General features: G+C 38.8%; 1 protein-coding gene across 1 annotated transcript in view; it reads left to right on the forward strand.

Moving 5' to 3' along the window:
• The window catches only part of LOC139729339 (exportin-T-like), a 115,627-nt gene that overhangs the window by 48,006 nt on the left and 40,689 nt on the right, over nt 1–26,932 (forward strand). Inside the window, exons 7-15 of the mRNA XM_071640266.1 lie at nt 2,256–2,525; nt 4,114–4,193; nt 4,829–4,985; nt 6,423–6,649; nt 7,500–7,644; nt 9,233–9,283; nt 15,378–15,611; nt 18,634–18,729; nt 21,724–21,866. Coding sequence (XP_071496367.1) covers nt 2,256–2,525; nt 4,114–4,193; nt 4,829–4,985; nt 6,423–6,649; nt 7,500–7,644; nt 9,233–9,283; nt 15,378–15,611; nt 18,634–18,729; nt 21,724–21,866 — 1,403 coding nt within the window. The remainder of the gene's footprint in view (nt 1–2,255; nt 2,526–4,113; nt 4,194–4,828; nt 4,986–6,422; nt 6,650–7,499; nt 7,645–9,232; nt 9,284–15,377; nt 15,612–18,633; nt 18,730–21,723; nt 21,867–26,932) is intronic.

Genomic DNA, 26,932 nt, shown 5'->3' on the forward strand with positions numbered 1-26,932 from the left:
TTGTCAACAGAGATTCCCCAGAAATGCTGGCCGATTAGTCGCCGTACCCAGTGGTCGCCGTACCCCTGCCAAGTCCAATTGGGGGTAACAGCACTTTTATTCAAAGATTCACAGGATTTTTTTTTTTTTCGAGGGGGGGGGGGGGGCATAATTAGATTTCCTTCCATTCTCAACAACTTCCTTTCAACCAGTGAGGTGTTCCCTTCCTCAAGTTGCTGTAGGGAGAATCTGGCCAGATCTGATCAGGAGAAGATAATCTAAAATTCCCCCCGTAAAAAAAAAAAAAAAAAAAAAAAAAAAAAAAGAGAGAGGGAAATACGAAGGGAACATCGTGTAGCTGTGTTCAAGACACAGTAATCGCTTCAAGAGAGAAATTGATAGGCTTGTATTCTGCTGACAATATGTAAACATGTAATTTTACACCACCTCTTGTTACTGTTCATTATGGAAATAAGAATTATGTGATACATATGGCTTATGTGTGCACAATACAGTGTATATCTCTCTCATGTGAATTTAGTATCGCTACACTGTATTCATAGGTTTCCATATGACTTGAAAAAGCAATAGAAAGGGAGGCATGGTTTTAATTCGAATCTACATTGTATGCCACTTTTACCAAACATCTCCAGTCATTGAGCCAATTCTGAGATGTCTGTCATGACTGAGACAGGAAATCATACGGAAATGCGTGATTTGCCTGGCGTAGCGCCTCGCAACAAATGACATTAGCTGGAGGCCTCCTTCGGAAGATTAATAGTGAGCCGTGCGCTCTAACAGAAATTCCTCTCCGATCTAATTTGTCTCTCATAGGACTTCATAAATAGTCATTTAGCGCAGACATCTCGGGTATTTCGATTCTGAGGAATTACTGAAGTGTCTATCGATCATCTAGTATTTCCTGTTACTGGACTTCACTTCAAGGTTTTCCCTGTTCTCCGGAAGTTGGGACGTATGTCCAATGTCAAGAGATTGTGTGGGAATGCACATCATTGCAGTGTGCACAATTTTCTCCCTTCATAGATGCTGTGGAGTTGTTTGGCTTTCATTGTTGATTGTCCCAAACTGCTGTAAGTTGTCAGTGAATGTCTTACTTAATTCACAACTGTTACCTACCTTGATAATGGGCAAAGAACATTCATCTGCAAGATTGTGGCTGACTTTAGTTTGTCTTAGATGCAGCAGTTGCAATGTGAATAGAGAGTGCCTTTACCACAATAAGACAAGGAATATATTCTGCGAGAAGAATAAACATGTTTCTGCTTTTTTCATTAGATGTTTAGGGAGGAACATATTACGAGTCATTTTGTGCTGAATGCATACTTGGATTATAGAACTGTGACCCTCGGTCTCTGTGGCAGTACAACGGATAGGTAGCTTTCTAAACCTTTCTATTCCAGGAGCTTTGGACAGTGTGTACAATGCTGTGGGTTTTTCTGTGTCAATAAGGCACTATAACCACACAAAGGGACAATGTCCTTTAATATCCAACAAATGTGAAAACATATGACACTCTGTGTATACTCGGCCAGGCAGAAGGAGGAAAAATCATTATGATTGTGCTAGGATTGCCATTTTATAGTGCCTCACAAATCTGGACTCCCAGAAGAAAGTTTAAGATGTGTGACAAAGTTTCTGTTGTTTTGCGTGTTCACACAACCTTGAAACTGGCACCACAGATGCAAAGGTGACAATTAGAATGGAGAGGGCACTTATCTCTTGTTGAAAGGATTATGGGGTTTTATTGCCTTCCATCCATACAACCAGACGTTTCATTCACTGTCCCGTGTATTCTACTTTGACACATTGTCTTGTGATTTCCTGTCCACTGGTTCCATTTCAAGTCCTGTTTTTGATGGAGTTCTACTTTGTATTGATCAGATTTACTGTTTTGAGGCATTTAATATCTAACTGTGTTCCACATTCTAGTAGCACAGGCAACTTTCATTGGCTTCAGTCAATGTATTTTTTTTTTTTTTTTGGGGGGGGGGGATAGTGTTTGCGGTGTCATATTTTCCTTCCTTTTTTTTTTTTTTTGGTAATCTTCAGTGATGCCTGAGAAAATTCTTTTTCATTTTGACAATTTTTGATGATTTGATAGATTTGATACTGTGCTGCAAATTATCAGTATTATAAACTGGGGTTTCTGTTCTAAGTTCATGACAGTATTAAGTGGTATTGTGTATTTTTTTGTTTTGAAGTTCACCAAATGCAGATGGTTTTGATGAAAGTTATTTTGTAATCTCAATATGCAGAAGAACTACGAGTCCTCCAACCCTGAGCTCGCCTGCCTCTGCCTGGAGGTCGTCGGTGTCTACGTCTCCTGGGTCGACATCAACCTCATCGCCAACGAGCGCTTTGTGGGCCTCCTCCTCCACCACCTGTCCATCGACGTGCTGAGGGAGAGCGCCTGCGACTGCTTCCACGAGATCATCGAGAAGGGCATGGATCCCGTGGCCAAGACGGAGCTGGTGGAGTCTGTCACCAAGGTCCTACAGGACTCGGGCGTCATCCCACCTACTGGGGTAGGTCACTTCTGTCATCTCCCCCCTCTCCCAACTTTCACTGCCTACAGACGGCGAACTGTATAATGATATCTACAGGTTATCACACAGAGCCTTACATGTGCCATAATTAGTGATGGCTGACTTTACTCCATGTGGCATATGCCCTGCGTGCTCAAGTAACATTTTTTGCAGGGTGTACTTGAACTCTTTAACTTTAAGCAAGTCCGCATCCCTTGATTTGGCTGCTCCTTGGCTGCTCATATGCTAGCACGATAGCCACGAGGGGTAAGCCTAGGACCTCGCATCTCACCAAGCAATTATAGTGTAGTTATACAGGGCATATGGCAAGTAAGCACTCTTAGCTAGTACCTATTCTTATATGGACATGGCACGCCTGGTTGACATTGTTCCCGTAATCATTATTAGTCACTTGCAATGAACCAAAGGGGTCACTTTGATCATCCACTCACTAGTGTGTTTACATAGGATCGGCCACTTCACCTGTATTACACCCTGCCTGTCTTGTAAAATCAAATGCATGTTTTACATATATCTGACTTTTTATCCACTCTCATGTAGCAAACCCTATATTGTGTTATTTGTATCTTTTTTGTGTGTGTTTCCTTTAAAGAGGAGGATAGCAGGGGTTTCCACATCAGACATCTAGCTTTTATAACTTCTTACATAACTCCAACCTTCTGTGTGTTAGTCGAAATGTGCCTATAAATGATGTCTTGTTTTAAACTTGCGTAGGTACCTTGTTTAGGACGACATGGAAAAGAAACTCCTAAAAGCTCACCCGGTTGCTCTGCTCAGCACTCGGCATGAAACTCACTTGAACACCTTATTCATCACAAAAAGAGAGCAAGGATTGCAACTGATTGACAAATTGCCCTACTTCGACATAAAAGTGCAATTTGTCAGTCAGTTGCAATGAAAACATCTTGATGGAAAAATTTCGTGAAATTAAAAAAGCAAGGAGTTGACTTGTTCAAACTGGCTGAGGCACTTTTCTTATGTCCTTACAGCAGGCAAGAAGATGATTTGGTAAAAGTACATTTTTACCTTCTACAGAGTGCTGTAAAAGTGTATATTTGTGCGCGACTAATTTTTCGCGCTAGGCTGAGTAAGAAGAGTTTTGCAATGTTTTTAATTCTGCGGAATCAAGACATCAACTACTGGAACATACAGGAAACAAAAATATTTGCATGCTTTTATTTTTGCGCTATTTTTTGGTTGCACGAAAATTCAAACCCCGCCAAAATTTCTACCTTTACAGTAGAAAGAAGGTAAAAAGTCGGCTCATTGTTATCACCTAGGTACCTTCTTTAGGGAAGAACGGCAACCTGTTTTTACAAACAAAGTTACTAACAAAGGCATTTACATGCCTTGGCAATTTCAACAAGTTGCATTCTTGCATAAATTCCCCCCCCCCCCCCACAAAAGACACACAAAGTCAAAGCTATAGAAAAAAGACCTTGTAAAGAGAGCACTGGTGACCAGAAAGTTTCTCTTGCTTTCCAATTCCTGCACCAATTTAATCTTGTACTCATTTTCCCAGAATATTATTCCCTTCCATTGTGTTGTATTGTCTTGTGTTAATCAGGAAGAGGACATTGACTTTGTCGCTAAGCTTTCCAAACTCACAAATGGCATTGGATGCAACCTCATAGCTGCCTGGCAAAAGTGAGTACAAGTTTTGAGACTGCTTTTCGTTTTGTTTTGTTTTGTTTTGTTTTGTTGTTGTTGTTGTTGTTGTTTTAGGTCGGGTTTTTTTTTTGTGTTGGGGGGGGGGGTTGATGAGCTGTCATGTCATAAGTATGAATCTGCTAATTGATCATCATCTTCTGCATAAGATTTTACATTGTGGCCAGCATGAAGGGATTGGCATGTTCCAAGTGAACTGAAAGCAATATTACCTCGAAGATACATTGTACCTGGAAGTTTGCAATTCATAGATGAATGTCACTTGGGTCTCTGTAACTTGGGAAACCAGCTTTCAAATGCACAAGTGTAATAGATTTCGTGGGTTATTGTCTGATTAAGCTATGGGGAGAGACATTGAGGAAATGGTGTTGTGTTTGTGAGAATTGCCTTGCAGTTGATGTAACTCATTTCTTCCCTGCGGAAGGTGATTTGGAAGCCACATATTGTTACATTTGTGTCAAAACTTTGCTTTTGGTGGAAAAATACATAACAAATCAGCATTACTTGCTGGAAAGGATCCAGTAGCATTTCTTTTGTTTAAACCTACAAAGCTATTAAGGGAAAACAGATTATGTTATATATTAGTATGATTCGTCCCTCATTATTTGTCCAAGGTTGGTCAAGAGCAAGAACACCGTTGGTGCCGTGAACACCCTCCAAGCCGTCGAGAGCAAGCTGCCACTCATGTTCATGTTCCTCGGCCACGAGGACGACGACATCTCGCTCGCCGTCTGTGAGTTTGCCAAGGACTACGTGGGCATCCTGAAACAGGTGAGGATGAGAGGGGGTCCAGTCTAGTCTCATGGTCCAGGTCTTAGACCTACATATCTTGATTGGGTTAATTAATTGCAAGATCAAGAACAGTAAAGGGCTAGAATTGATGAGCAAAGAACAATAAAGAATGGTATAGGACATTATGACATCCATTCAGTGGAGAAATGTCCAAGAGCATGCGATGTCATGGAAAATGACTTGAATGAAAAGATATTATGAACCTGTAGGAGAATCAGTTGTATTGATTTTTTCATTTTTTCTTTAGGAGGGGGAGGGGAGGAGTGGAGAGAGATTTCAATTAGGGATATTGTAGTGTTTCATTCCAGGCAACCGGGGATACATTTCAAACTGGGCATATGTCCATTTGTTCAGAGTATTTAAAACAAATGAAAAAAGGCCCTATTAAGGCCGTCAGGTATCATAGGGATATATAATGCACCTGCCCATCTGCATATTGAGTACGTGCATGCTGGCAAATAATACTTCATGCTTTTCAAGTTGAGAAGTTCTAAAATTTTTATACATATCCTCAATTGTTGTGTATCCACCTGTATACGTAATGAAGCTTAAGTTTTACTTACTAAACTGAATTGTGTATTGTTTTTTAATTTTGTAAGCAAGTGATGCTGTACTATTGTCTTGTCACTTAACTTTAATGATGAATTGATTCCACAAGATTGCAGGACTGTTGATGCCTGTCTTTGCTCTGGAAGTAAAATAAGTGACCGTAAGGGGACATTACTGGAGATTTGTTAAAAGAAATGCAGTTGCCCCGTAGACTTTGGGACTCCCCAGTGTCCGGCAACTCGCAGCACATGCAGCTTTTGTGGACACTTTGACAGCAGCTTGTCAAAAATGAAATCATTTGAGATTTGAAATTTGTTGCCATGGTAACTGCTAATCTTGTAACTTGCAGTGATTGCAAAAGCTAATTATGGAACCGTTCCTGGGTGTCTGATGAAACTTGTTTTATCCATGGAGTAGGATCTGGTTGTCTGTGAATAGTTACCAGCCAGTTCTGACACAAGTGAACAAACTATTTGAAGGGCTCCTCCTGAAGTTTCACCAGTGACACAGCAATTGCTCCTGCGATGATTGCTCCGAAGTTATTTTCTCTGGAAACTTAGGGTTAGGGTTAGGGTTGTGATAAGGTTTTAGGTTTAGTTTGATATCAGGATTGAGTTAGGGTTAGGGTTAGGGTTATGATAGTGAGTAGAATCTATGTTTGGCTTAGCGTGCAGATATTTCATTGGAGCAATGGTCGGAGTATCAAATATCATGGAACCAGTTTCCCCACATGCCCATTTGATACCCAGATTGAGGTGCAGCGTTTACGTTGATGAGTATTTGATTACTAGTATTTGATGTCAGTGAAGATTGTACCCCGTCTATAGAGCACCCATCAAGCTCATCTTATATTTGTGTCCGACTCAGATTGGAACCCTTAACGAAGGCCAGATGGCGTACTTCCAACGCCTCCTCCTCATTCTCCTCGACAAGTTCCGTTACGACGAGACGTACAACTTTGACTCACAGGGCGAGGACGAGATCATGTTCCTAGACTACCGTCGCCAGCTGAAGGTCCTCTTTGACAATCTCGCACAACTCAACCAGAGCCTAGTGCTCTCCAGCGTACACTCTATCGTCATGGAAACCTTAGGGTAAACATCGCTCTTGGTGGCTTATATGCTTCTCATGGAAGACTTCTGGGGATGTTGGGGAACATTTCTCTTTCTTTCTTTTTTTCTTTTTCACAGAAAATCTGATTTTGCAGGGCATGTTTGTAATAAGATTCACAAAATTAAAAGTTTTATTTGCACTGGAAGTAACCAAATGACAACAACATTTGCACATATTGGCATTTCCCCCAAAAGCCTTTTAATTCCAGAGATCAAAGTTTGGTATTAGCATCTTATAAAATCTCATACTCTCTCTCTCACACGCTCACAAACACGTACACACATATGCACACACACACACACACACACACACACACACACACACACACACACACAACACGCTCTCAAAGGCACGAGGCAGAAGTAGGAGACATCTGACTGTGTGGATGGTTTATATATTCATATCGTCTTTTTTAGCTTGTGGCTAATGGCTAAATTACATCAGATATATTTTCTCATAGTCTTCTCGTCTACAGCCGTGCAAATATTGAAATGCAAAGTCATCACAAGACAAATTTCTCATGAGCTTTACTCTGTAGAAGTGAATAATACCAATACCCTACAAAAGAGCAGAAGCAGGAGTATGTTTATACAGCATCCCAAATTGATATCTCTGGCAATTTATAGAATGCATTTGGTGGCATAATACATTCTGGTCTTTTTCTCTGAATATGGAGTGTGTAGTACAACAATATATGCAAAGATCATTGATATGAGATAATCAAGGAAGTGTGAAACACTTGTGTTCATTTGAGTCTGATATTGATTGATTCTTAAAAAGAAAAGAAAAGAAAAACTCCAAAGTTTCCTTTTGTGTGCTTTTTGCTGGTAGGCAATGGAGAAATAAGAAGTTCATTGATGCGGAACTAGCGGTCAGGTTGCTGTACATGCTAGGAGAAGCGATACCTGCCAAAGAAGGCAACCACTTTGAAGGGGAATCATCAAAGACGGAGCTCCTCAAAGACATGATGAGAACTGTAAGTTTGAGAGAAGATATGCATTAACTCATTCCTTACTGGAACCCGTATACCAGGACACCGTTTCATGGAAGTTGTCAAGTCTTTCAGTAAAATCCTTGGTTTTTGATTGGCTGAGAAGCTCTGGTCGCTGACTGTGACTGTGGCAATCGTCAGAAACTGACAACTTGTCAGGGCTGACAAGCTGTATGTTATGGTGCCCTGGTTCCCAAAATGTAGACAAGAGTGTCTGCATTCATGGCCTAAATTCATGTTTGTTTGTGTTATGCTGACCAGAAAATGAGTTTGCTCAGAAAATGAGTTTGCTTGAAAAATTAGGTTTCTTCTATCAATATGTTGTTGACCATGGAAAGCAGGATATGTATACTGTTTGACTGCTCTAATAACCTGAATAACCTGTCTGTTCTTCATCGATGGGCAAAAAGAATGTCGTTTTGGGGTATTGGAGTTTCTTTGGTAATTACGGGAGGAAGCGGTTGATTTATGGAATCTTTTGATTTCATTAATCAGAAGCAGAATTCTGCACATGTACATTATCAATACAGTGCTAGTCAACACCAATACTTACATTAAACTTTAGGGAGTAATTATATCCTTATGATGCCCTAGAGTTGGGTCAGTGTTCTCTCACTGGCTTGCTATGCATTTCTGTCTACTTTCACTCGGCTGTATCTTTTGCGTGTGAATTGGAGTACCATGCTGGACTAGCAAAGCATGTAGATAGGACATGAATTGTCAATATATACATATAAAAGTTCTGTGGAGGGATTGTTCACATCAGACAGAAGCAATGATAATCAAGTTTCACGTCTTGCAAGGAATATGATTTCATCTCTTGCATGTTAGGTATAGCAAAGAGAGTTGTAGAAAAAAAGAAATATATGATGGCAGGCAACCAAGAGAGGGCGCTATAAATATTAAGAGTCTGCTTTGATGTGCAAAAAGCAAGTGCCGTCATAACCATGGGTATAACAGATAGAAAATGTGCAGTCTTTTTGTCGAAAAACTGCAATTTATGATGCTTAATTTGAGGAGTCACTGTACTATATTCTACATCATTTTTCAATTAAACAGCTATGATTGTAAAATTTGTAGGAATATAGTTTCAGAGTCGTTGCTGTTCCTTGTCATAGTCATAGTTTGTTGATACAAGTGTGGATTTAAGATTCCTTTGTATTTCTCCCTACCATACCAGCTGAGATACCTCAGCTGACATTCAGACATTCAGACTAGATATTGTTGTGTTAAGTTTGTCATGGATGACATTGCCTCTCCTGCTTTTTTTTTTTTTAATGGCTGTTCGCTTCTGTTTAGCCATGTACACCTCTTTTTTGATGCCCAGGCTGAAGTGTTTATCACAGTAGCCCTGTGCATGTACAAAAAGGGGGGGGGGGGGGGGGGGAGGGGTAAGAAAAAGAAAAGCTCATGTGTAAGCCTTCCACAGCGAGAAGTATGACTAGCACATTATAATACCAATGGAATCTGAGGAAGGTAAAACACCAATGAGAGGGATAGTACCACACTGTGCCCTCTACATACATTGTAATTTATTCACTTTCTGAACAATCATTTTATCTTTTCTCACCAGCTGGTGTCATCCGGTGTCGTTGGCCACTCTCACTGGGCCGTCACATTACAGGTGGGTTCCTCCCTCTTCACTCTCAACCTTTTGACCATCAAATCCAAGGAAAATTTTGCTCTGCAATATGATGAAACTCATGATATTGGCACCTCTGAATCTCACTCCCACATCATATGTTAGAGAAGTATTTGATAGACCTGTTTTGAATTTATTACATCTGCCCAAACACAGGTAGAAATATGCTCAAAATTGTCAATTCATGAGAGAAACAGGAACTTTTTTTTATAATAAATGTGTTGCCAATTTCAGAATCAGCTCTAGATTTAGCAGATAAGAGGCTTTTGAAAATTTTGCAACCAAAATAAACAATTATGTGTGAGTAACAGAGGACTGGTATGCATGATAATTTTTACTCTATCTTGTGCAAAAATCAACAATGAATACTGTACTGTCTCATATCTGTATTTTGTGTTTAAATGGCTGCACGTAAAAGTCTCCAAAATTAGGAATTAGAATACTATTGAAGACTTGCACAGCATTCAATGACTTTGTAGGGATGGTATAGTTTTGGTTGAGATGGGGATTCAGATTTTAACTTTTTGTGAAGTAAATAGAAACTTCTTACTGTAGAAGTGGAAATTTTTGCGCATTTCGCGCAACCAGAAACTCCCGTGAAAATAAAAGCGTGCAAATATTTTCGCTTCCCATATGTTCCTGTAGTTGATGTCTTGATTCCGCGTAATTATAATACAGTCAACCTCGGGTACCTCGAATTCGTCGGGACTGAAGAAAATGGTTCGAGGTACGCGTACGTCGAATTTTCTTCGACTTATACGAAGTTTATCGTTGTTCAACATGGTATCTGTTGTAGTGCCTACTGATTGTTTGCATGCTTGTCAATTGGAACTGAATCGACTTTTATATGAATTAATTGAATGAAAATCGGAATTGAAATTAGAATTTCAGAAATAAAGATTTTGGTGGCCCGATCGCGCCACCAAAAAAAAATCGGATGTTTGTCTTTACTTTTGAAAATGAATAGTGGTAACAATCGGCTACGTAAGATGCTGAAATAAATGTCATAAGTTTGCTTTTAATTTTGGAAATGAATAACGGTAATATTCGACTCAGTATGACACAAAAATAAATGTCGGATGTTTGCTAATACTTTTGGAAATGAAAAACGATAAGACTCAGCTCCGTATGGTGCTAAAACTAATATCAGATATTTTATTTTGCAATGAATGAACAAGGATAGCATTCGGCTCCGGAAGACGCTGGAATAAATGTCGAATATTTGCTTTGACGTGTGGAAATGAAAAACTAATATTCAACTCCGTACGATGGTTTGATAAATGTCGGGTGTTTCCTCATACTTTCGAAAGGAAATAGCAATAACATTCGGCTCCGGAAGATGCTAAAATAGATGTCAGATGATCGCTTTTATGTTCGGAAGTGAATAGCAGTAATATTCTGCTCCATACGATGCTGAAATAACTTTCTGATGTTTGCTTTTAAATTTCGAAATGAATAACAGTAACATTCAACTGCGTTCAATGGTAAAATTAATGTTTGATGTTTGCTTTGACGTTTGGAAATGAGTAACAATAATCAACTCCTAACGATGATGAAATAAATGCTGGATGTTTGTTTTTACATTTGAAAGTAAATTGCAATAACATTTAGCTCCGGAAGATGCTAAAATAAATGTCGAATGTTTGCTTTGATGTTCTGAAATGAATAACAATAATATCAAGCTCCGTACCATGATAAAATAAATGCCGTATGTTTGCTTTTACGTTAGAAAGTAAATGACAATAACATTCAGCTCCGGAAGTTAATATTAAAATACATGTCAAATGATTGCTTTTACGTTTGGCATGTTTGGAAGTGAATGGTGGTAACATTCTGCCCCATACGATGTAAAAAAAAATATTTGAAATTTGCTATTACATTTCGAAACGAATAACAGTAATTCAGCTACGTTTGATGGTAAAATAAATGTCTGATGTCTGCCTTGACGTTCAAAAATGAAAACCAGTAACAGTCGGCTCCGTACAATGGTAAAATAATTGTCAGATGATTCATTTCACTTTCGGAAATGGACAGCAGTACCTTTCGGCTCCGGATACGATAATACAATAAATGTTGGATGTTTGAAATGAATAACCGTAATATTCTGCTCCGTACGATGCAAAAATAATTAACAGATTTTTGCTTTTACATTTGGAAATGATTAACAGTATTATTCCACTCAGTTAGATGCTAAAACAAATAGCGGATGTTTGCTTTCACGTTTGGAAATGGATAAGGATAGCATTCAGCTCCGCCAAGATGCTAAAATGAATGTCGGCTGTTTGCTCTTACATTTAGAAATGATTAACGGTTATATTCGGCTCCGTAAGGTGCTAACATACTAATATATGTTGGATGATTGCTTCTACAATAAGAAATGAATAACGGTAACTTTCGGATGCTAACAAATGTCAGCAAATGCTCCCTCTTTCTCATTTCAAACGTAAGTTTTAACCTCCTAGTATAAGCATCAACTTTTATAATAATCTCTACGCCTAATTGATAAATCTTAAAACACAGAATAAGATGATTGAATTTTCTATTCATTTATTTAAGACATGGGCACCTGTATCACTTCAATAATGCTTAATATTATTTTTTCTATGTTTAGTAGAACCGATTTAGTTTTTCTAATGTTTTTCCCGTTTTTGGGGTTTTTTTTTTTTGCGTCAGCAGATTTTACTTTCAACCACCAAAAAATAAAAATCAATGACATTGGTGACCCGATAAAGTCAGTGTGGAGCCCTGTCTATTCCATTCTTTATTATGCTCGGCCTATACTTCCAGATCATATACCACACTATTTTCATAATCGCATTGCTGAAAAAAAAAAAATCCAGTGCTTGCATTCTCGGGGAAGAATAAATGAAACAAACTTCTTGAAAGGCCAAAAAAAAGTTAAAATATAGGCACTACGCATGAGATTGATGTTAGAACAGTGGACCGTGATTAATGCCAAAGATATAACTGTCAACACCTATTAAAGCAGGTGCGCCACGACGGTTAAGAAATCTACGCGCACGGTATGACTACTCGGTATTACGATCAAAAATCAGAACACAGTGGTTAAAGAAAAGAGCGTAGTGTTAACGTAAGCACTCCATTGGCACGGGTGCTATGTGCATATCGTGTACGTGGTAGTAGGTGGGTGTTGGGGGTTTTTCTTGTCAGCTATGTAGGCCTACTGGGTATTTCTTTGGGAGCGCGATTGTTAAGAATATTTACAGTTGAATGTGAAAAGATTTGTGACATGTCTCCGCTGTCCACGCGCGCTTAATCAGAGATGCTGAGTGATGTTGCAATTTCGATTTGAGCAACACGCTGGGAAAAACAATAAGTTAATTAAGATTGGGACATTAGATTTCACTTCGAGGTAACCGAACTTCGACTTATTTTCTTCGAGCTACGCGAATTTTTATACACGGAAACTTCATAGGAACAATCGGGACTTTCATTTTGCACCCGAGGTAAGTGATATTCGGCTTATCCGACGTCGTGGTATCCGAGGTTGACTGTAGGTGCAAAACTCTTCTTACCCGGCTGAGCGCGACTAATTAGTTGCAGGAAAATATTAACTTTTACAGTATGAAATACCAAAGAGTATACAGTCCTAAGAGGAATTGAAATTTTATTTGATGAAAATCGGTTTAGAAATGGCTGAGATCTCCAAAAACGAAGTAAAACAAAGTGGTCCTAATAAAGGTGGGACCCACAATCAATATTTAGCATATACCATCCCTTTAAGTAGATCTTGAATTGTTTGTGAAACATCCCTTGGAACAACAAAGCTCTTATGCCCCGTAGTGTTTGCATTTATTCTCTGTGTACTTCCTCTTCCTGTGAAAAAGCAGTTTATGGGCTGCAAATGACGTAAACACAAAGTGTAATGGTGTGTGGAAAAACAAACTCTTCCCAGAGAAAAAAAAACCAACCAACCAACCAACCAACCAACCAACCAAAAACGACAGCAATGGTATTTACACAGACACTTGTTTTCCTGTGCTACTGTCTATTGGCACTATTCCAATACTTACCCAGGAAGTAATCAAAACTTACAACTTGGTGAGGCATTGTTTACCTTTTGTAACAGAAGTGTATTGCGCTGCATGCAAGTATTTCAGAGGGGACAAGTTAAAAGAACAAAACAGAACATTTCAGGGTCAGTTTTGTGGGTGCAAGTGTAAGGCAGAAAGAAAAAAAGAGCAAAAACTTGCCACTGTGTCGTGTGAAATGATTGATTGTTGTGATGTTTTTCCCCCTTTAGGAATTGAGTGGGCGAGATTCACCATTGTGAAGAGTGCTTGCACAGAGAGTGTGAATGGAGAATACCACAGGCGTCAATCATGTGTGACATTCACATAGAGAGAAATCACTTTTTTATGCCTCCGCCACGTAGTGGTGCCGGAGGCATTATGTTTTCGGGTTGTCCGTCCGTCCGTCCGTACGTCCGTACGTACGTCCGTCCGCTTTCGTTTAAGCGATAACTTGAGTAATATTTACTGGAATTTTACCAAACTTGGTCAAAGTATGAAGTATGATGGGGCAATGATTTGATTAGATTTTAGGTGAAATCGGCTAAAGTTCAAAGGTCAAAGGTCAAGGTCAAATCATGAAATTTATCCGTTTATGCGATAACTCAAGACTGTATGGAGCAAATTTTACCAAACTTTGTTGGAGGATGATGTATGATGGGACAATTACTTGATTAGTTTTTCAGTGAAATCGGACAGAGGTCAAAGGTCAAAGATCAAGGTCAAATCCTAAAATTTATCTGTTTACGTGATAACTCAAAACTGGATGAAGCAGCTTTCACCAAACTTGGTCCAAGGATGATGTATGATGGGACAATTAGTTGAGTAGATTTTAGTGACATTGACAAGAGGTCAAAGGTCAAAAGGTCAAGGTCAAATGCTAAAAATGTTGCTATTTCCCCCATATCTATGCAGTGCCCACAGTTATTTTCTTGAAACTTAGTGTAGACATGTACTACTGCATAAAGATTCTCCAGAGAGAGTTTCATGTCATAAGGTCAAAGGTCAAAAGGTCAAAGTTTAGGTGAAAATGTTGCAATATCACTTTTCTCACAAATGGTTCAATGTATCTTCATGGAACTTGGTACATATGCATATACTGACTGGCAGGGATTATCTAGGGAATTTAGGGGTCATGGGTCAATAGTCAAGGGGTCAAAGGTCAAGGTCAACTCTTCAAAATGTTACTATTTCCCTCATATGCTAGCATATGGAATGATTGCATTATTAGTTTTAAAATTTAATATATGTACATGTATTACTTAATGGAGATTCTCTTGGAAAATTCCAGCCAGAAGGTCAAAGGTCAAAGGTTAAGGGTCAAAGGTTAGGTTTAAATGAAAAAAAAGAAATATTTTGTACTGTAATTACACTCTTTCTTCATACCTTGAAAATTATACTCAATGCATAAACTTATAATAAGGTCGGTCAGAAGTCAAGTAAAAATTTTCAATTCCCCAAATATGTGTACCTGCACTCTTTAATAGACAATTATAGCAAACCCAGTTCGTGGAAAGTGAACATTCAAGATATTTCTGATAAACCTGTTATTTCGATATTTTGCCAGTTATGTGAAACTGTCATCACACATTGTGAAGACATCGTACTATACACCTATTGGGAGAATCATGCATTATAGCGGAGGCATCAGTCGCCGTAGCGACATTTCTAGTTTGTGTATGCATGAATTAAAGAAAGGCAAACAAATGAAAGCACAAAAGAACTGATTTTGACACAAATTGTTGGCATCGGGCACAAAAGATGAGCCCTATATCCGCTTTCAGTTTCACACCTCTGTCATCTTCCCAGCTGATCCAACTCAGTGTGCTCCGAAACATCTACCTCATGAGCAGCTACTCAGGTGCTGGTATTTTGGTCAAGCTTGCTCAGTTCTTGTTACAGCTACGTAGAGTTAAGTCAAACAGTACATATCAGGACTCACACATGTTGACACTGAAAATTTTTTCCACACACACACGCCTCGCCATGCAAACCCACGCATTCAACCAGCACACAATCCAACTCCCCCCCCCTTCCCTGCTCAGGTGTACGAGACGGTGGTGCGCTACGAGCGGTTCTTCAACCAGGAACCCCAGCACATCCCGGGCATCCTGGTGGCCTTCCTGGACAACCGGGGTCTGAGGCACCCCCACCCGACGGTGCGCAGCCGCTCAGCGTACCTCTTCACCCGCTTCATCAAATCCCTGAAGCATCACATGCGCCCCTTCACTGAGGAGATTCTCACCAGGATTCAGGATCTTCTGATCATCGTCATGCCGGTAAGCATTCCTTTCAGGCCTTTCGTAAGTCGTCATGGAAACAGAACATGTGAAACCTATTTTAAACAGGAAATACTGAAATGAAGTCGAAAGAGCAAAGGAATCCCAGTATATTTGAAAGATGTCTAATAGGTCATATTCAAATGCAAGTCATCTTCACTTGCCTTTTTACACGGATTATTATGAGGTCCTCATGGTAATTTACTGCTACGTTGTTTGCAGAAGACTCTTTGTATGTAAGTTGTGCTCACAGAATGACACTGATTTCACTTTAATCCAAAATAAAAACAGATATTTTCTTTATAATTCAGCTCAAAACATTGTAAGAACAGTTTTCAGGGTATTGCGTTTTTTTTTTTTCACATCCACTTTACGAATACAGTAAGATTTTATTAGTGAGTTTCCAAATCAGTTTAGATTATGTTCGTACTGTTCTCTGAGAATGATGTGGGAATAATGTCTCATCAAGTGGGTTCATACCATCTAAAAGATATGGTAGTCTTGAATCTTCTTGCTTCCTGGTGAGACACCTGTAGTCTGCTACATGTTTGTGAGATGACTGACCAATGTTTGATTGGTTGCGGCTCTCTTATCGTTTTCATGTGAGGTTTACTTGATCAATTCTTCTGTGGATTGAATTTTGCGAAAGAGTGTTCTGGCCCCCTATCCAAACTTCCACACAAAGATAAAAATTTATGTCATATGGCAGGTTCTGTTTCTCTTGCAAAATCAGAAACAAATTGTTTGAAGGTGATATTTTTGAAAGAAAATTTCTCATTGTCTCCTTCAAATGATGTTTGTTCTTGTGACTGCGTCAGTATGAGTTTGATGATGTGATATATTTCCCATCATTTGTAGCTGCAGGACATTTCTCTTTACTTGAGATTCCCTAACACTGTCCTGCATGCTCACATATTTTACAAATAAGAGGTACTGTAAAAGTGGACATTTTCGTGCGACTAATTTTTTTTTTTTTTTTTAATTCAGCGGAATCAAGACATCACACACAAGAGCATATGGCAAGCAAAAATATTCGCGCACTTTTATTTTCGCGCTAGTTTCTGGTTGCACAAAATGCGCGAAAATTTCAACACCGCGAAAATTTCCACTTTTACAGTACTCTTCCTTGAATTATAAAGGTTCTCTTTAAAAAAAAGAAAAAAAAAACATATTTATGTGTTTATTCTTATCCTTATCATTAGCCATAAGGTTCAGTGTGGATACTGTTTACAGGCTTTTAGTATACTTGGCATGTGAAAAAAAACTCAGACTTCTGTGTAAACATGAAATTGACTGTCGCAATGAATTGTGTGTACCGCCCTCTAGTGAGGCTTATGATAACAGTTTTCTGCAGTCAAATTGATAAGAGCTAAATGGACTGGTGGCCTACAGTGCCCCGAGGGTTCACTTTGTATGTTACCACGGACATGTCGAGAGGTGTCTTCAAAGTTTTCAGAAATTGAATCATACATGTAAGAGCTTCTCTTGTCATGCTTCAAATTCTTTTGATTGTCATGGAAATTGTCAGCGGATCTTGGTAGGGGATTTAGATTATGCTCGGGTTACATCGTATAGAGTTTGATGGATTTGATTGCAATAAGTCAGCTAGGTTAGTTCTCTATTATTGCTGCCTTGCCCACTGGCAGCTCTTTGTAGTGTGCCATTGGTATTTTAAAGAAATGGTCCTGAGTGAGTTAATATAGATGAGGCTTCTAATTTGCTGCTAGTTATTGACTGGCTAGCAATAGAAGGATAGGTACTTTCAGACAAAAAAAAAAGAAAGAAAAAAAGTATGCCATATCTGACTCATCTGAGGCTAATTTTATTTTAGACCAGCTGGCATTTCTGTAACTTATAGTCTCATTTAAACTGTAAGATGAGACAACCATTGTTTTTTTCAAACATTGTGTGTGTTACTGCACTATATTAATGAGTGTCCCTGTATTAATCCATAAATTAATCCATAATTCCCCTACGAATATCACCTTTGATGAGAATAAATTGGTGGTATCTCAGATAAACAATCCAGCATCAGCATACTAGAATGCATTGGTCTAATTTCAACTGAAAAATTAAAATTAAAGAGATGTACCGGTATACATGCGACCTTTTCACCATGTAAGCATCCTCCTCCCAGGTTGTTGAATTGAGTTTGGATTTATTTTATGGCATCAGCCATGTTGTTGTTAATTTAAAGAAAGAAAGGAGAACAGCCATGGGACCCATTGCTTTAGATCTCCATAAGACAAGGCACTAAGGACAAAGTGCGTTGCCAAAGGGCATTTACCCTCTTTCCAGTGGACTTAAACTCAGGATATCTGTAATGGAAGTCCTTGTTCATAACCACTGACCCCTCACCATGTCAAACTGGATTGTCCTGGAATGATTACTGGTTGCACTGTGTACTTCAGACTTTGTGAAAGTTCGGAGGATGTGTGCAACAGCATTTCACCTTTGCGCAACCAGCTCCACGTACTGCTTCTGACTGAAAACTATTTTGTAAGAGCATCCAATTGTGCAATTTCCTGGGTTTAGGGTAGTGAATATTCACTTCCATGGACCGCTGTACTCTAGAATGATACGATCTCTCACTGATTGTGAACTTACTTCTGGAGTATTGAATTGAGCGTTTAATAAACCAATGTTTAAAATGCAGGTGTAATGATATGATACTGTAAAAGTGGAATTTTCACTCTGTTGAAATTTTTGCGTATTTTGCGCAATCAGAAACTAGCACAAAAATAGAAGCATGCGAATATTTTTGCTTGACACATGTTCCAGTAGTTGATGTCTCGATTCTGTGGAATTAAAAGCACACGAATGTCATCTTACACGGCCGAGCACAAAAAAGTAGTCACACGAAAATATCCACTTTTACAGTAACTATTTAGTGCTTCATTTCAGAAAAAAAATTGTAGTTTTCTGAAAAGATGCTTTATAGAAATTCAAATTGGTGACTTCATTCCATGTTTCGAATACAGACGTAATGATTGTCACTTTCATTTCACTTATCATTGATCAGGAAAATGGTCACCCGCCCTCACTGACGACAGACGACCAGCTTTTCTTGTATGAAGTTGCCGGTGTCATCATCACATCCAGTGCCTTTGATTCGGACGTAAGTTACTTTTACCCCCTCCTCCTCTATGAGAAGCCCCTCACTCTTGCCCTCACTGCAAACAGTTTTCATACAGTAATGTTTTGCTCAGCACTCACAAGGGTGGAGTAAAAGGTGCCACAACTTCTTTGCAAAAGTGACAAAAGTGTATAGTGCTTAAAGTTTCCTTTTAATAAATATGAGCTATACAGATATGAAAGTCAAGTGAAAGACAGACCATTCATAGGATCATCACATGACAACTAAAGTGACATCAAGTAATACAAATTTTACGTGGACAGCCCTATTTCACTATTTTTTTTGTTGTCATTTTGTAGTAAAGAAAACAGAAAAGGGCAAAAAGAAAGAAAAAAGTGGCAGCAATTATTTTCAGGGTGTTCTTTGATAATATCATCTTATGTACAGACTACTTTTTATGGCCTAAGGACATCATTGCAACACGTACCATCTGTTTCCAAAGAAAGCATAGTTTGTAAAAGCATGGTTTTTACAGGAAAAAAAAGAGAGAATAGAGCTCATATCAAATTTCAACTGTCTGTAGTTACTTAAACTTTTGACAAGATCAGTGTGTTTAGAGGACATGATAGAACTGCTCTAATGGAATGTAGATTGTCAGGGTAATAACTTTTTTTTTTCCCCCTCACAGAAGTAGTTAGTTGTGGAATAGAAAAAATGACAAAAAGCACCGGGGCATTACATTCTTTGGGATATCTTTTCAGTCAGGCTTTTGTGATGTCAATGGAACACCGGAATTGAAGTTAAACATTCAGTGTTCATGCTGGCTACTCGGCTCAGATTTGGCTCCTTTGCATGCAAGCAAAAAGGTCCTCAAAGGAGCATACATGAATTCGATTCTGTGACTATTCAAAAGAAGATTCTAGCATTTTCTTTTTATGCCTCCGCCAACGAAGTGGCCGGAGGCATTATTATTTTTTTTTCTAACGACAAAAGATAAGCTTTTGAAATTTGATTGAAATGCTCACACACCCTCTCGTTTCTCATTAGATATTTAGCATCTTTCTGCCAGAATTGAATCCTTGACTCTTTCAGCAGCTTGCCAAATCATTTTTCCATGCTTGTTTTTTTTTTTTTCTTCTTCTTCTTCATCTTCTTCTTCTTCCTTTGGTACCATTCTTTTTCGTGAATTGAAATGCACCGTGAACACAGCAAAGTTTGACAGTTTCTAAAATTAAGCCATCGATCATGGCAAATCCCCTCAGCCTTGATAGTCTTGGCAAGTTTGTCTTGGCAATTTTCCTTCTTATACTTCACACAACGATATTAGTTTATATTACAATAAGGATATTGCCATAGGGTACGGCTCTGTATTCCTTCCTGACACTTTTTATTGAATAGCAGTTCTTAAAAACAGGTTTGGGGTTACCCAAGCATCGAGGGATTATCGTATCAAACACCCTTGTCGGGAGATATCCGCTAAATTGCACAATTCTTTCTGCAGCTGGGTTAATCTTGCATTAGATTGGTTTCTGAGTCACAACAGGGCCAAGAGGAACATATTGCAGGATGTACTATTTGTAACAAAGTACTTCCACAGGCAATTGCTCAATAAAACCAGTGTGAAAGTTCAGTGGTAAAATATTCCCCGCAATGATCTGGAAGAATCTGAAGCATATTGTGCCATAGGCAAATTTCAATGTTCGTTTTTACTGTGGTGTTAGTGGTTTGTTCTTGATTTTGTTTTTTTGTTTTATGATTTTTTAATTTTTTTTTTTGGGGGGGGACATTTTTTAACTCTCTTAAAGGCATTGTTTAACAGTGTTGCCAGTTTGAAATCTGTGCTTGACTTGGTTCTACATGCTGCCAGAGTCGTTGGTATGGTGTTAATCTGAAGTGATGGCAAAAAATGTTGTTTGAAATAAGACACAAACACCATACTAGGGTAGTTTTGTATGGGGTGCCAAGTGTCGCATGGCCCATTTTGTAACGAAATCAGTTATTTCGTTGATGAAATGATCATTATGTTAACATTTCGTTAACGAAATGGTCATTTTGTCAATGAAGTGACTGATTTCATAACGAAATAGGCCATGCAACACTTGGCGCCACGTACAAAACTTTGTCCATGTCTTTGTCCATGGTTTAAACCATGGTTTCAAATTGTACCACCTTCGTGAATTCGGGCCTAAATGCTTACAAAAAGAATATCAAACAAAATATTTATATATTTGAGTGATCAGGTCAATAATACCTGTAGATGGTGTTCAAAAAACTTTCAGGAAACAGTTTGAGCATGGTGATACTTATTCATAGATCTCTCGACAGTGACAGCATTTTTTTTCTTTAAAGGGATCATACAGTTTTGGTTGAGACCTAATTTCAGGTTTGAAATGGCTGATATATCAAAAAACAAGCGATTTTAAAAAGTGTGGGACCCACACTTTATTACGATCACTTTGTTTTACTTTGTTTTTGGATGTTTCAGTCATTCCAAACCCGATTTTCATCAAATAAACTTTGAATTCCTCTTAAAATGGTATGTTCTGTACTATCTCATAAGTGTTTTCTTGGTATCTCGCGAAAAGTTAAAAGCCCAATTCTCATCTCCACCAATACTGTACTATCCCTTTAAACAAAACAAAAAAAATGTACATATATTGAAGTGGGTTTTTTTTTTAATACTTGAACCTCATTATACTGTGCAGTCAGCAAAGTTTGACAGTTGTCAAGCGCTCTTTTCATTATGCGAGAAAAGTGAAATATGTTGATTTTCCTCTATATTTTCTTTATATTGTTTTACACTTGTGACATTATAAGCTGTAGTAGTCTTCTCATCCAGCGATGGTAGCACAGAAACTTTAAAAAATTGTGACTTTTGAATGGATTGTCTAATTTTCCTCAGACTTTCAGTGATGTGTTCAATGAATATTGCTGCATGCTCTCGATTCACATGTATGTGAAGGTGGACTTATCCCTTAATATCTCTAGTTTGCCTGACCAGTGAAAGATGTAGTATGTGTGACATTTCATTCACAGAAGAAGCAGCTGCTGATGAGAAACGTATTGGCGCCAATCATCGACAAGTTCAACACACTCTACCCGAAGCTGTGCACAGAGACGGACGAGCAGCGACAGGTCGTATTGAGTGAGATCATTGCACACGCCATCGCGTGCACAAGGTAACCCTCATATGGCATGTTGCGGGGTGATTGGAATTTTTATGGGGTCATGTCATCTCGTGTAAAATGTAATGGAACTGATATACAACGATAGATGTCAATACCCACAAGTACCAGTAACCTTCTATTTGAGTATCACATTCCATCTCACAGGAACCATGACATCTTGTATATATACTACTACTTGACATGCGTAGTTCGCCCTTGACATATATCAGATAGCCAATATCACATTTTATGAATGAGTGTTTATTGTGCATTGTATATCTATTTGCATTTCTGTACTCCCTCTATAACTTCCAGCGTTATTTTTTTTCTTTTTCAATGACCAAGTCACGTAGTGATCAATAAATTCTATGAATTTCTTGAGGAGCAGTACATACAGTGTAGCCCCACACAGTCTTGAAGATTGATAACTTAAAGTAATTGCCTTCAAACATTCATCTGTAGTTATCATTCTGCAAACAGAAAGAAGATAACAGAGAATTTGTGCAAGAATTTGTGGTGTGATTCTAAGAATGAGGGTCTAAGCTCCTTGAAGCAGGCAAAGTTCCAGTGGGGTTAATTGGACATCGTATATAATTGTCATTAAACCTCAACTGGATAAACATTTCGTAGTTATATGGAGCACATCTCAAGAAGCTGGGGAATTCTGCATAGACTTTAATAAGTTGACAAAGAAACTGTAGTGTCTGTAGTTTCAGTTCCTGGAATCACAAGCACTTGGACATTGACAGGTGAGAAGTGATATTTAAAATTTGCATGAGGGTCATGCATAACTCAGAGACTATCTGGAATCCCAAATTGTAGGCTGTGCTATTTGTATGCCTCCACTCTTAAAGACACTAGTGGTATTACGTTTCAAGTTGTCCGTCTGTCAGTCTGTCAGTCCAATATCCCGTCGGGTTCACAAACTTTAGCTAAAATGTACACGATGTAATGTTTCTGGCCATGAATTTCACAAGAAACATCTGTCCCGTCATATGGTCATTTGGTGTGATGGATAGATATGGAATGGACAATACAGCCATCAACTTTTGGGGGTTTCTTGGTTATCAGGACATGGGCTGGCACATGATTTAATCATCTTTTCATTCTCATGAGTTTTCCGTGCTAAACTTTACGAAAAGCTATTAGAAATTGGCAATTCTCAGACAAATTCTTTGCAATAAGAAATTCAAAATAGGAATGTCAGTCATTTTGATAGGATGTGTTGTATGTAAAGACCCAAATGCTGGTGCAAGAAAGAAAAGTGTGTAGTTTGGCTGATGGTGTGATGAAGGAGAGAGATAAGGGAGATGAGAGAGCAGGAATACCTCCCAGGCTTGATTATCCTTGCTTGTCAGCAAACTCAAAAGAAAAAGGAGGGAAACATGAGAAGGATATTCCCACTTACATTCAATTTTATTTCCACATCATTAATTTTGTATTACGAAGTGTGCAAATATCATTTTCATCATCGCAGTTGCAGTAAATTCACAATGCCTTCTGTACAGTTTGTCCCCCCCCCCCCCCCAAAAAAAAAAAAAGTCAATCAAATTCCGCACTGATAACTTTAGAAATGATTGAACAATCGTAATGCTATTTCAGGGTATGAAACTGTAACTTCTTTCCTACATTTTGCAGAAAACCCCATTCAATTTGGGTAAGTGGTCACAGAGATATGTGGATCATTGTAAAGCATGTCATGGGTCCGTTTTTTCCAAGTTTAGCATTTGGATGCTCTTGGCATCCATAACAGAATGAACCAAACTTGGAGGGAAGGGATTCTTGACATGCTAAACAAGGATCTCCATTTCTGTGTAACCACTGTAACAAATTGGATGGGTTTTTCCTGTAAGATGTGCTTTAAGTTATAGTTTCATACTTTGAAATTTCATTTTGATTGATTCATTATTCTTAAAGTTATCGTTGCAGAAAGTCTCATTGTATTTTTTCTTGTTTTGGTGGGGGTGGGGGGGGGGGGGGACATGTGGTATACCCCACCACTACTTGGTAGAAAGTGACATACTTGAGCATATCTCACTGTCAATACTATAGTATGTATCCAGCCATACCACTTACATGTATTTTCATGGCCATTGGCCTTGACATGTCTCGATGGCTGAGGTTGGACTGTTTCTTTGTGTGAAGAGGGTTAAATTTCAACCCTCCATCAGCGGCCAAGATTTATGAACTTCATCAAAATGTATATGAAGGCCTTGAGCAGATATGCAGATATAGTGAGAAGCTGGTTACCCCACTCAACTGTGCACAGCAGGCAAATTGCTTTTTTTTTGTCTTTGTTTTGTATTGAGAAGCTGATTTATCAGATATTACTTCACTTGATTCATTGAAGATAATTTGTCCTTGAAGTTGTGTGGCACTGTTAATTCGTAGCCAGCATAAAAGTCTATCTTGCGGTGCTAGACACAATCATGCCTTTACAATGTATGGACATTGTCTGGATCTTGTGAAGGTAACAGTAGCCTCTAAAACAGCACATGGTCAGATGTGGGTCACACCAGGGAGGTGGGAGACCCCTCGCGCGTATCTTCATGACCAGCTACAGTATGTGAGGTATGGCAAGCACTCTTGTCAGGACCTTTAAAGTTAATTGCCTCGTAGGCGGTGCCTGCATATGGCATCATGACCAGTTTAGTAGACACACCAAGTACTCATCTGCATCAGTGCATTCCATCATGTGATACTTCGTCAGTGCCTAGTTTCTGGCTTTTGATGCTGTAGGTGTCGTGATTGAGAGCCCTGCTCTGTGGGGAAAAAAAAAAACCTGAAACAAAACAGAAACCTGAAGCACACAAAATCATGCACACATTTCTGAAGTCTTGCTATACACTTGCAACCTCATATAGAAGTTGTGTACCTATTTCAGGCACAGTGAAATAATACACCACCCAGGGACCACAGTGAAAGTGTGTCTTTAATGACATGTTCGAAGTGTTATCGTGTCATTTTGAAATGTATTATTTCACTCTTGCAATGTGCCAAATAAAGTAACATGACTTATTGAGCTAGAATATTCTTTCTATGAATGGTGGATACTATTTCTTATGACTGTAAGGTACTTTTATTCACTTGTGGCTTGAACACCGTGTATTTGAAAATCATTATAGTAATATTGGTAAATATGATATCCTTCCTTCCACAGATATGACATTGATGATTTACTGCATGAATGTTACACATTGAATTTAAGTCAGCTGATTGATCTTTCCTATTGGCGTATTGTTACCGTAAAGTTCCGTGTATAAGACGCACTATTTTTTCGTCAGAAAACGTTGAAAATCGGGGGTGCGTCGTATACACGGGTACAGTCGAATCACGGAAAAAAATCCGTCATGTACACCCAATTTTATAAGGCCAACTTGGGGCCATGTATGCCCATCGACGTTTGGAAGGTAAGCAATCACTAAAACTTACGGATAAAAGAGCGATCTTTCAATCTGGACACACACAAAAGCTGCAAATACGAGATAAACTTACATGTACATCGGCCTTGTGCAGTAACGATGTATCAATCTGGCCATAGACAACAGCTGTAACAGCACTGCTGTATGCTACCGATGTCAGTCTACCAAGCTACCAACAGCCAACCTAGTAGCTGGAATACGCGATGTACAGGTATCATTACTAAATTACCGATACCGTAAAACTTATCAATGTACTAGTATCAATATGGCCATAGACAAAAGCTGTAAAATACGGAGTAGGATCGACACTATGTCACCGTAAATATGAACGATGTGTGAAGCATGCATGCATATCCATGTCGTTCGTTTGCTCTTCATTTCACGAGTGCGAAGCCAGCTAGGATAGCATAGCTACACTGCTGGCTAGCTAGCTAGCAAGCCTTTGGCAAAGGCAGCAGCTGCAGAGAGGCTTGTGCAATGGACTCGTGTGCACACAGCGATCGGATCGAAGTGCGCTTGCCCGTTGCGCGCTGTGTGTGCAAGTCCATTGCTCTCTGTGTGTGTGTGCTGAAATTATAGCAAGCTGCCTTTTGCAAAAGGCTAGCACTGTGCATACAAGCATGGTACAAAAGACACACATGTTACTGGTAACAGTGCATGAGTGTAATTACCGTACGCACCGTACGTCTTGCCGTATGATCCCTCTGCTACACTTGTTGATGTTTTTCTTATTTTTCGTAATGAACCTTCCAGAGTGACATGTGTCAATATGCGAGACACACTCTGCTATGTATGACAGCAAAGATCGTACTGTACACTCATGAGTACGATGTGCATGACACATGTACCACGTTTGAAAGGCGAAACAATAGCAAGTGAGTACCGAGACAAGTCTCGCATTTTGCGTCTTCCATATTTTGTTGATGTCCGATGAATACCGTTAAAAGAAAATATAAAAGGAAACAAAAAATAGAGCAAATACATGCTGCATTCTAGGGAAATTTTGAGCTGAAATAATATGTATGACACACGCAATATTTGCGTGGACATTTTCGGTTTTTTGTTTTTTTTTTAATTTTAGGTCCGAAATTAGGGGTGCGTCTTATACACGGGTGCGTCTTATACACGGAACTTTACGGTAATTTCATTGATGATGTCACAATGCAAAAAATAAAGGGGTTGGGGTAGGCTGTCTCTAGGGTTTGCACAACACTCTTGCCAGTTACATCAACAGTTATTGCAACAGGACCCTGTATTTATTGATGTGCAATGTATTCTAAGTGAACGGCATACAATATCATATGGTTATAAATAGACATGACAGAGAGCCTGAGAAATATACCTCTGAAGATATTTCAAGGCTGTAGTATCATATAAGAGCTATTGACCTTCAGCATGTGATATGGGGCACACTTGGATTCTGTACAAAAAGAAAAATGAAAATAAAAGTGTTAGTATAGTCAGGTGAGACTGTTATACATTGTATATCAACTGCTGATAATGGTTGATTGTTTCACATCTGGTTTCTGATATGTATTATGTAAATAGGCGTGAGAACTTTGCCTATTGTAAATTTGTAGGTATTGAGTAACTATAGACACAGTTTGTTTCACTTGGGTTTATTGTAATATGATATCGCAACTCGAGGCCTGCCTT

This window comes from Diadema antillarum, unplaced genomic scaffold (genome assembly GCF_040938485.1).
Source record: "Diadema antillarum isolate AM-2024a unplaced genomic scaffold, OU_Dant_1.0 seq00000234_RagTag, whole genome shotgun sequence".
Classification (NCBI taxonomy): domain Eukaryota; kingdom Metazoa; phylum Echinodermata; class Echinoidea; order Diadematoida; family Diadematidae; genus Diadema; species Diadema antillarum.